Source organism: Salmo salar, chromosome 10 (assembly GCF_965601325.2).
Source record: "Salmo salar chromosome 10, fSalSal1, whole genome shotgun sequence".
NCBI lineage: Eukaryota > Metazoa > Chordata > Actinopteri > Salmoniformes > Salmonidae > Salmo > Salmo salar.
The window spans coordinates 98,661,986-98,673,885 of record NC_138300.1 but is presented as its reverse complement, the minus strand read 5'-3'; the positions used below and the strand labels follow the sequence as shown (position 1 = coordinate 98,673,885).

General features: G+C 44.7%; 1 protein-coding gene across 1 annotated transcript in view; it reads right to left on the bottom strand.

The window, feature by feature from the left end:
- Positions 1–11,900, bottom strand: part of LOC106561326 (uncharacterized) — a 31,630-nt gene that overhangs the window by 4,161 nt on the left and 15,569 nt on the right. Inside the window, exons 4-7 of the mRNA XM_014125166.3 lie at positions 1,177–1,314; positions 888–1,030; positions 499–666; positions 263–371 (exon numbers count right to left, since the gene is read on the bottom strand). Of these exons, the coding sequence (XP_013980641.3) occupies positions 263–371; positions 499–666; positions 888–1,030; positions 1,177–1,314 (558 nt within the window). The remainder of the gene's footprint in view (positions 1–262; positions 372–498; positions 667–887; positions 1,031–1,176; positions 1,315–11,900) is intronic.

Here is an 11,900-nt window from a genome sequence, read left to right as displayed (position 1 = left end):
GGAGGGAGGAGAGGAGAATGGGAGGGAGGAGAGGAGAATGGGAGGGAGGAGAGGAGAATGGGAGGGAGGAGAGGAGAATAGGAGGGAGGAGAGGAGAATGGGAGGAGGGAGAGGAGAATGGGAGGAGGGAGAGGAGAATGGGAGGAGGGAGAGGAAAGGGCAGTAGAGATTATTTTGTTGGTTAAAGCCACCATTCACACACAATCATTGGTTAATAATCTGTTCTAAGGATCCATGTAGAATCCATTGATCTCAGACGTACCTGTGAGAGGGGTGGTTCGTACAGGTCTAGCTGGAGCCTCTGGACCACCTCTGGGAAATCTCCAGCGTGGAAACACACCACGTCTTTGGTTACCCTGGCAGGAGCATCACTACAGAGAAAGACAGTGGAGAGGGAGAGACTGTCATAAAGGGGAACTCCGGTGTGTACAGGTACGGAAGAAAGTTGTGTGTATACACACACTAGGTCAGGGCTACAGAGACCAGATGTGTACCCACCCCTCTCCGCAGCGCACGGCCTTGAGCACCCCCACGGCGGCGGTGGTCTGTCTCTCGAAGCCCTGTCCGATGTGGTCGGCGTGGGCTCTGGTCCGGTCCTCAAATAGCATCTCCCTGGGCTCGCTGGCCCGTGGCAGGTACTGCAGGTTCTTGATCTCATTGGTTGACCTGGAACAGAGGGAAATGTAAATGCATTTTTAAAGTAAAAACGAAATGCCATAGGATGTGGCATGAGGATACCACAGACTGCTTCATTAAATTGAATGTCTTATGTCATGTTGGTGGCTTGCTGCAATGACTTGGTTCTTGTCCCTAGCAAACTTAGACCTAGAGCAATCTTTTCCCAATGGTGGACAAACAACCATGCCAAACAAAACCAAGCAACGCACCTCTTTCTCTTGAAGGGGGACTTTGGAATGTCAGCCACAGGGATCATCTGTTCCCCTGGTCTGACCCACATGATGGGTCCGTCGTCACTCTCTGTGGGGCTCCTCAGGCGCAGGCTGGAGAACGTGCCCCAGGGCAGGGTACGCTGGGACCACACACACAAGCTCATTTACTGGTATATATTTATTTCTGTTATTTCTGTTTATTTTATGTGCAAATAAACAAAAGTAGAATAGCACAGTGCTGATGAAATTACACAAACACTCTCTCAGACACACACTCTAAACCAACCTCTAGGAAGGGAGATTCCTCCAGCATGTTGATGAACTCGGGGAAGTAGTCTCCCACCTCCTCGTCCACGGCCCCCACCAGGCTGACCTGCCGCATGGCCCCCGCACGGTACGTCCCCTGGGAGTAGGTACGCTTCACCTGGGGGCAGAGACACGGGAGAAACAGGTTAGAATATTTTTGCATTACCATGATTATGTAGCTGGTGACATTCTGCTTCATAAAAGTCCAATATCTTTAAAAAAACAACTGCTGACATGCAAAACATTTTGGGATTGTATCAACAGTGGCCTAATAAAAAAATACCTAAAGATAGTTTGAGTGGATTTTCCCTTTAAGACAGAGGCTATAAGTTAGAAGCATATTAACCCATCATTCATTAGCTAAATATAAGGCTATTACCTGAAAGAGGTAGGCTAGGACATCTTGAACAGGATTATCTATTTTGGATGCAATTTGAATGGAATTTATAGAGAAACACATAGTGCTCGCGTGTTCAGTGATTTAAAGCAACAATATTCGAGTGATAGGCTGCAAAAAAACAAGGTGACCCCAGAAACCCAAATGAAGATGTGTAAATTAGACACAAATTCAGATATATTAGTCCTAATAGTAATGTAGCATAGGCTATGCTGCAGCAAATGTACCGGTCACAAGACAAAAAGTTACCAGCTGATGAGATACTTGCATTGTGAACTGCACTCCATACTGAGATGCACCGTCTGTACCCACCCAAAACGTTGATGATTGATCATGAAGATACCAGAGCAGAGAAGGCAGTAGAGAATCCACATTTATCATTTAATATAACAGTTCCATTTCACGTGGTGCTGTTCATTTCTAGAAATAATGCATTATAACTTACTGGTTTCTCTAAATTATTTATCCAAGGGAGTGGGTTTTGGCTGTAAATCTTAGTAAATCTCAGTAACCCGGTTCCCGCTATCAAACCCTAGTCGTCTGTCTATCTATTATTTTTTTAATGAATAAATGCAGGTTAGGTGGGTTTCCATCGCATTTTCGGCTCTGCTGATGGTTTTGTCAGCGGTGTGGCAGTGTGCCCACCCTGGTCTAGCCAGCGTGTCGCGGACACATTGCGGGCTAGCTACCTACATGAGATTATTATGGACAAAAAAAGCGAGATTGTTTTTGTTTGTCTGTGGTCAGGCGTCGATCATAACATCACCAAAATAAGACCCCCAATATGTTGTAGAGAAGCAGAGCTTATCCAAGTGCACTTTCACCACCCTGTGGGGTTTCATTAAGACTTATTTCAGCTGTGGCCTGCTGCGCTGCACGCTTTCCCATGTTGTGGTGGGAGGACCACAGAACATGTCATCATATGAATCAGAGTTTACTTTGATATGATGGTTATTCTAAATCAGTGTTTCCACCACCATTTCCCGCATAATTAATTGAGCAGACAAAGGAAGATCCCGCCTTGTCTAGCGTATTTTGTTTTGTCAAACATTTGAAAGGGTTGCCAAAAAATATGCTGTTTCCATCAGGCCTGTTGTGATTTACTTTGCTCACATGGAGACCTGGTTAGTGAGCCATTCTTTCCTGAATTCAATCTTAACAGCAGATGATCACAACAGTGAGACCCTTTAGAAAGTGGCAGTGATGTCATCCATGCCATCTCTTGCACAGTTAAGGATGTGATGGTTGTACCTTTATATCATTACAGTAAGGATAGATATACACGTTAGTGCAAATCACTTAAATCGTTGTGCAACATCATGGGTAAGTCATCGTTTTAGTCAAAGTATGATATATTTGGGCTTGAAGTGACAAATCAGAACTGCCTTCTTTGTGCAAATCAGTGTGAATGCGGTGTCTTTTCCTATTAGGCTTGGGCGGTATACTGTATATACTGTACACTGGGGTATTTGGAAATAGCCACAGGATGAATTTACCAATACCGTCAATGCCATTGAAACAATTTAGTTCGAAGTTGTTTTAATACATTTTTATATTTTAGCTACTTTTTAAGTAAATACCTGCAGTCAACTTGTGCAATACGTTAGGAGATAAAGATGCGTTTTTAATTTCACCTGTAACATAAATATTAATTATGAAGCTTGCCGTAAATCCAAATCACATGGTGTTTGTTGACAAGCACACAATGATGCAAGACTGGAGCCTTGTAAATCACTCACTTTTGTGGAGCATGTGCCAGGTGATCTAGTTACAGTATGGTATTCACAACTAAATGTTTGCCAGCTAGATAATGAATAACTATTAAGTTTACTGTCTAAAATATGCTAAATGCTCTGCAGTTGTGCATTTGGTTTGCTAATTTAGTAGCTAGTTAGCTATCTAGCTAAGTGGTTAGCTTCTTCCAAAATCAAGATTTGCTTGTTAACAGCAGATCAAACGCCTTGCTGTCTGAATCAATTTAAATTTGACTGGTTACGTACACATTTAGCAGATGTTATTGTGGCTGTAGTGAAATGCTTGTGTTCCTAGCTCCAGCAGTGCAGTAGTATCTAACAATTCACAACCATACACACAAATCTAAAAGTAAAATAATGGAATTAAGAAATATATAAATATTAAATTGAGCAATGTCAGAGAGGCAGCAAACTGTGTAGCATTTTTGAGTTACTTGTATAAGTTCATGAGCTGGGATGTCTGTCCTGCAAATAATTTAGGTCAGAGACTATAAAAAAATGTTGGCAACGTGCTCGTTAGCATTTAGTTAGAATTCTATGAGATTACAGAGGATCAGTGGGGTTTGAAAATAGCGCCCCTTGTGTTCAGTGCCGGTACTACCGAATATACCGGTATGGCACAAGGCCGGTATGACGAACGGAAATAGGAAAGCAAACTGGTAAATAAACTAAAATGTACATTTTTATTACCGCACAAACGGTTTGGGGATGAGCCCTACAGTGTGCAAGGTAATGGCAATCAATGTCACAACAACAATACCACAGGTGGGCATAATTTCAAATTCACAGTCAGTATTGGCCCAATCAAGAGATCCCAGCAGAGGGAGCTGTGGGGGAAACATGAAAATCAAATAAAGAGACACACAATACAAATAAATGATGTCATTACCTAAATCTTCAGCCTATTTATAACCTACCACAATAAAAAAAGAAAAGAAAAAGATCATTCCTCATTAAGGCCTGCTGGGGCAAGAGTGGCCAAGCGGTCTATCCAATGTCTTTCTTTGGACAAGTCATTTATCCCCATCTCAAATCAAATTTTATTGTCACATGCACCGAATACAACAGGTGTAGGTAGACCTTACCGTGAAATGCTTACTTACAACCCCTTAACCAACAATGCAGTTCAAGAAATAGAGCTAAGAAAATATTTACTAAATAAACTAAAGTAAAAAAAAAAAATTACACGAAAATGACAATAACAATAATGAGGCTATAAACAGGGGGTAGCGGTACCGAGTCAATGTGCGGGGTACAGGTTAGACGAGGTAATTTGTAAAGTGACTATGCATAGATAATAGACAGCGAGTAGCAGCAGTGTAAAACGCATGACCAAAGCTGGGATCACTGTAATATGTGGCAATGTCTATTACTCACTTCCTTGATCGACCTTGAAATAGGACTGTTGGTGGAGGGGGATTCCTTTGACGTGGTTGCAATATGCATTCCGCTCATTTTGTCTTACTCTCTTAAGGCAATTGTCCAATAATTCTTCTTTATACCCTCTTCTTTTGTATTGTTCACATAAACCTTTGGCATGTACATCAAATGATATATCAGAGTCACAAATGCACCTAATGCGAAGGAGTTGGCTATATGGTAAACCATTTTTTTATGAAGATGTATGATAACTGCTGAAATGAAGAAAGGTATTTCTATCAGTTTCTTTTCTATACACCTCAGTGTGCAAGCCATTGCCATCTTTCTTAACCAAAAACGAAACATGTTCTTTATCGGATACTAACATACATTCAATACACGGAATTGCATGAATGTAAAGAATTCCTCCAATTCAAGATCATCACCTGACCAAATGAAAAAAAAAAACATCTCATAAACACTTTGTTAAACTTAGAATAGAGATTATTATTGTAAACGAAGTCCAAGTCAAATTTCCCCAGAAATACATTTGCATAATTGGCCGCAACTGGCGATCCCATAGCAGTTCCTTCCTTAAGGTCTTAAATAATTCTTAGTCAATATGTCATTAGTCAAGCTCAACAGTAAGTCAGTGGCGGGATCCAGTTATGTTCTTTGATTCAAATAATGTTTCATTGCATAAACCCTCTTGATAAGGAATATTTGTATAAAGTCTAGAGACATCCATACTACATAACAAGTCTTTTGAGTCCACCGAACAAGTCTCTAATTTCTTTAAAAAGTCTGTAGTGCCCTTGAGGTAAGAGGGAAACATATGTACCAAATCCTTAATATTAGAGTCCACAAATTGAGGAAGTGGCTTGGAATGAAGGTATGACAATCTGGATACCACCCAAGCCTATTTCCTATTTATTTTTTATTTAACTAGGGAAGTCAGTTAAGAACAAATTCTTATTTACAATGACTGCCTACCCCAGCTGCCCTATGGGACTCCCAATCACGGCCGGATGTGATGCAGCCTGGATTCGAACCAGGGACTGCAGTGACGCCTCTTGCACCGAGATGCAGTACCTTATTTAAAAAATATATATCTATTTCACCTTTATTTAACCAGGTAGGCCAGTTGAGAACAAGTTCTCATTTACAACTGCGACCTGGCCAAGATAAAGCAAAGCAGTGCGACAAAAACAACAACACACAGAGTTACACAAACAACCTACGTCAATAAAACAATTGAAAAATGTATGTAGTGTTTGCAAATGTAGAAGATTAGGGAGAGACTGCCAGAGGTCCAGACAACACGCCCTCCCATTTGACACACTGAACTCTATCTGAGAAGTAGTTGGTGAACCAGGCGAGGCAGTCATTTCAGAAACCAAGGCTGTTGAGTCTGCCGATAAGAATGCAATGATTGACAGAGTCGAAAGCCTTGGCCAGGTCGATGAAGAGGGCTGCACAGTACTGTCTTTTATCGATGGCGGTTATGATATCGTTTAGGACCTTGAGCGTGGCTGAGGTGCACCCATGACCAGCTTGGAAACCAGATTACATAGTGGAGAAGGTACGGTGGGATTCGAAATGGTCGGTGATCTGTTTGTTAACTTGGCTTTCGAAGATTTTAGAAAGGCAGGGCAGGATGGATATAGGTCTATAACAGCTTGGGTCTAGATTGTCTCCCCCTTTGAAGAGGGGGATGACCGTGGCAGCTTTCCAATCTTTGGGGATCTCAGACGATATGAGAGGTTGAACAGGCTAGTAATAGGGGTTGCAACAATTTCGGCAGATAATTCCAGTTGATTTGTAGGGATCCAGATTTTACAGCATTTTCAGAACATCGGCTGTTTGGATTTGGGTGAAAGAGAAGGGGGGGGCTTGGGCAAGTTGCTGCAGGGGGGCAGGGCTGTTGGCCGGGGTAGGGGTAGCCAGGTGGAAAGCATGGCCAGCCATAGAAAAATGCTTATTGAAATTCTCGATTATCGTAGATTTATTGGTGGCGATAGTGTTTCCTATCCTCAGTGCAGTGGGCAGCTGGGAGGAGGTGCTCTTATTCTCCATGGACTTTACAGTGTCCCAAAGCTTCTTTTTATTTATTTTTTTTACAGATTTAGTGTTGTACCTGGTAGGTTCCTTGATAATTTGTGTGAGATTGAGGGTATCTAGCTTAGATTGAAGGACGGCCGGGTGTTAAGCAATTTAGGTCACCTAACAGTACGAATTCTGAAGATAGATGGGGGGCGATCAATTCACATATGGTGTCCAGGGCACAGCTGGGGGCTGAGGGGGGTCTATAACAAGTGGCAAAGGTGAAAGACTTGTTTCTGAAAAGGTGGATTTTTAAAAGTAGAAGATCGAATTGTTTGGGCACAGACCTGGATAGTATGACAGAAATCTGCAGGCTATCTCTGCAGTAGATTGCAACTCCGCCCCCTTTGACAGTTCCATCTTGTCGGAAAATGTTGTAGTTGGGGATGGAAATGTCTGGATTTTTGGTGGCCTTCCTAAGCCAGGATTCAGACACGGCTAGGACATCCGGGTTGGCGGAGTGTGCTAAAGTAGTGAATAAAACAAACTTAGGGAGGAGGCTTCTGATGTTAACATGCATGAAACCAAGGCTTTTGTGCTTACAGAAGACAACAAATGAGAGCGCCTGGGGAATGGGAGTGGTGCTGGGGGCTGCAGGGCCTGGGTTAACCTCTACATCACCAGAGGAAAAGAGGAGGAGTAGGATTAGGGTACGGCTAAAGGCTACACTAGAACTGGTCGTCTAGTGTGTTCGGAACAGAGAGTAAAAGGAGCAGATTACTGGGCATGGAAGAATAGATTAAAGGCATAATGTACAGACAAGGGTATGGTAGGATGTGAGTACAATGGAGGTAAACCTAGGCATTGAGTGACGATGAGAGGTTTTGTCTCTAGAGGCACATGTTAAGCCAGGTGAGGTCACCTTATGAGTGGGGGGTGGGACAAAAGGGCTATCGAAGGAATATTGGGCAGGGCTGGGGGCTCTACAGTGAAATAAGACAATCACTCACTAAAACAGCAATAGACAAGGCATATTGACATTAGGGAGAGGCATATGTCGCCGAGTGATTATAGGGTCCAATGAGAAGCAATAGGTGAGTCAGGGAGCCTATTCAGTAGTTGCTACTACGCTAGGCGAGCTGGAGACACAGCGATTCAGACAGCTAGCGGGCCGGGGCTAGCAGATGGGCCTTCGGCGATGTTGCAACGGAAGAGCCTGTTGAAACCACCATGGACGATTACGTCGGCAGACCAGTCGTGATGGATCGGCGGGGCTCCCTGTCGGCAGTAAAGGGTCCAGGCAGCGTCCTTAGACCGCTGCGCCACTTGGGAGCCTGTGATATGACATACAAATTATTTTCAGCCTGTGTTTCTTTTACATTTTAGTCATTTATCTGACGCTCTTATCCAGCGTGACTTACAGTTAGTGCAGCAGGGACTCTGCTGTCCTAACTTCAGGGTGAAGCTGTTTCCACCATTGGGGTGCCAGGACAGAGAAGAGCTTGGACTGGGCAGAGCAGAGTGCTTGGGTTGGGGTGTAGGGTTTAAGCATAGCCTGAAGGTAGGGAGGGGCAGTTCCTCTTACTGTTCTGTAGGCAAGCACCATGGTCTTGTAGTGGATGCGAGCTTTGACTGGAAGCCAGTGGAGTGTGCGGAGGAGCGGGGTGACATGAGAGAACTTGGGAAGGTTAAAAGCCAGGTGGGCTGCAGTGTTCTGGATAAGTTGCAGGGGTTTGATGGCACAAGCGGAGCCCAGCCAACAGCGAGTTGCAGTAGTCCAGACGGGAAAGGACAAATGCCTGGATTAGGACCTGCGCCGCTTCCTGTGTGAGGTAGGGTCGTACTCTACAGATGTTGTAGAGCATGAACTTGTAGGAGCTAATCACTGCTTTGATGTTTGCAGAGAATGACAGGGTGTTGTCCAGGGTCATGTCAAGGTTCTTTGCACCCTGGGAGGGCGACACTGTGGGGCCCGTGTGGGTGCGAGCGGGCAGGCCTTCCCCGGGAGGAAGAGCAGCTCTGCCTGGTCAAGGTTGAGATGGTGGGCTGACATCCATGTTGAGATAGTCTGCCAGGCACGCAGAGATGCGTGTTGCCACCTGGGTGTCCGAAGGGGGAAGATGAAAAGTAGTTGAGTGTCACCCGTATAGCAATAATAGGAGAGACCATGTGAGGATATGATGGGGCCGAGTGACTGTGTATAGAGAGAAGAGGAAAGGGCCTAGAACCGAGCCCTGGGGGACACCAGAAGTGAGGTTGTGGTGCAGACACAGATCTTTGCCACGTCACCTGGTAGGAGCGACCTAACAGGTTGGATCCAATCCAAGAGTGTGCAGTTGCCCAGCCCTGAGAGGGTAGAGAGGAGGATCTGATGGTTAACAGTGTCAAAGGCAGCGGATACATCTAGGAGTATGAGAACAGAGAGTCAGCTTTAGCAGTGCGAAGAGCCTCCGTGACACAGAGAAGATTAGTCTCGTTTGTGTGACCCGTCTTGAAGCCTGACTGGTTAGGGTCAAGAAGATTGTTCTGAGAGAGATAACGAGAAAGTTGATCAGATACACAGTACGGTCAAGTGTTTTGGAAAGAAAAGAAGGGATACAAGTCCCTAGTGTTTGATGTCAGATGAGTCGAGTGTTGGTTTATTGAGGTGGGGAGCAACACTGGCCATTTTGAAGTCAGAGGGGACGCAGCTAGTGGTCAGTGATGAGTTGATGAGTGAAGTGAGGAAAGTGAGGAATGAGGGAAGGTCTCCAAAGATGGTCTGGAGAAGAGAGGAGGGGATGGGGTTGAGCGGGCAGGTTGTCAGGCGGTCAGACATCACTAGTCGCATGATGTCATCTGGAGAGAGGCGAGAAAGAGGTCAAGGCATAGGATAGTTCTGTGTGAGTGAGACCAATTGATTCAATAGGCGGAGTGAATGAGTAGCGGATGTCATCAACCTTCTTTTCAAAGTGGTTGACAAAGTCTTCCCGCAGAGAGGGAGGGAGGGGGTGAAAAAGAGTTTCCTAGGGTTGAAATGTAAAGTTGTATAAAGTGTCTTTAGCAGCAGTTACAGAGGAAGGTAGAGAGGAGAGAAGGGAAAGGATGATGGGTCCTCCGGAAGTTTAGTTTTCCTCCATTTTCGCTCAGCTGCCCGCAGTCCTGTTCTGTAAGCTCGCAATAAGTCACTCAGCCAAGGAGCGGGGGGTTGAGTCAGCCGGGAGGAAAGGGGACAGTGCGAGTCATAGGATGTGGAAAGGGAGGAGAGTAGAGTCGAAGATGCAGAATCAGGAGACAGGAGGGAGAAGGATTTTGCAAAAGGGAGAGACGATAGGATAGAAGAGGAGAGAGTAGTTGGAGAGAGAGGGAAGATTGCAATGGAGCATGACCATCTGGGTAGGGGCTGAGTGGTTAGGGTTGAAGGAAAGGGAGACAGAAAGGAAACAAAGTAGTGACCAGAGACCTGGAGGGGGGTTGCAGTGAGTAAGATTAGTAGGCAAGCAGCCTCTAGTAAAGATGAGGTCAAGTGTATTGCCTGGCTTGTGAGTTGGAGGAGATTGGGAAAGGGTGAGATCAAGAGGCAAGGGGAAAGAGAGAACTGGAAAGAAATGAATAGAAGGCAGATGTTGGGAGGTACCAAGAGCCAAGTGCCATCATCAGGAAATGAGCTTATCAAGGTGTCAAGCTCATTGAGTAACTCTACAAGGGCACCTGGTGGGCGATAGATTACAATAATGTAAAGCTTGAGTGGAATTGAAATGAGGAGATGGACAGGTGAGAGAAGAGAAAAGCTCCACTTAAGAGAAATGAGTAGACCTGTTCCCCCACCGTGATGACCAGATGCTCTTGGACTATGAGAGAAAACGTAGTCAGATGAAGAAAGATCTCTGGGGTGATCCATGTCTCTGTCTGGGCCAAGAAGTTAAGGGACTGAAGGGCAGCAAAGGTTGAGATGAACTCAGCGTTCTTGACAACACTGCCAGAGACCCGGAATACCACATGGGTTGTACACGCAGGGCACACTAAATTAGAAGGGTTGCAGCCAAGGGGTGGGGAGCATCTGTAAAGCCTATAGGGAGAGGAGCGAACAGATACAGAAAACACATAGTTGCCAAAGCTACAAAAAGAGCAAATATTAGACCTGAAAATAACTAGGTAAGATAATCAAGTGAGACTGGTGTGGAGCCTTCCTCTCTTTCCTTGAATAACTCCGCAGAACAACTCTGCAGAACCGTCTTTGTTTCGGCGATGATCTTAATTTTGCGACAAAAGTGTCACTGACACGACCGCCGCATAAAGCTGCCGCTGAGAAACCAGGGGAGACTGAAGTACTAACACTAATTGCCTAGCAGAGGTGGAGAGCACACCTCCCTGTACTAATTGATGACTGCCTAGGAGAGGTGAAACCACTCTCCAATACAACCACTGATTACCAAACAAAGTCACAAATTGCCCTCCCCCTTGATCCTGGTTGATGTGTAAACAACTATCTGCTAATTATGAGCAGTCAGCAGTTCACACACTGGCCGCAATTGATGGAAGATGTCAAAACTTGAGATAACAATTGATGGCAAAGTCAAAAATAGGGCAGTGGTTTCCATCTGTGGCAAAGTTCTCTCTAAATCAATGTTTATGACAAATCCAGCTCCAGAACCAGCCACAGAGTCTGCTGGCTAATCCTTTGAATGCGGTGAAATAAAAAAGCAAAACAGTAACAACAGATAACGTTTGCTAGCTAGATAAGGTTAGAAAGATAGCTAGCTAGCTAAGGTTAGCAGCTCGCTAGCTACACTGACAACTGTCAGTGCCCTATTTGCAGTGGCGTGTATTCATGGATGCCAAGGGAAGCCAGGCGTCCCAAAAACATTTACAAATAAAAAAAATGGTATTTATTTATCTTTCGTCTCTCTGCGTTTCATCATTTTCCTTCAATTCGCAAAAGGCGGAATGTATCACAGGAGAAAGCATCAGAGCGAGCGAAACAGCACCCCTCTTTCTCTACGTTTAGGCCATCTAATTGATGCTTTCTGGTCCAAACGAGTATTACATTTAGATTTTAGTCATTTAGCAGACGCTCTTATCCAGAGCGACTTACAGTAGTGAATGCATACATTTCATAAATTTTTTTCCCCTCCTGTGCTGGCGCCCCGTGGGAATCGAACCCACAACCCT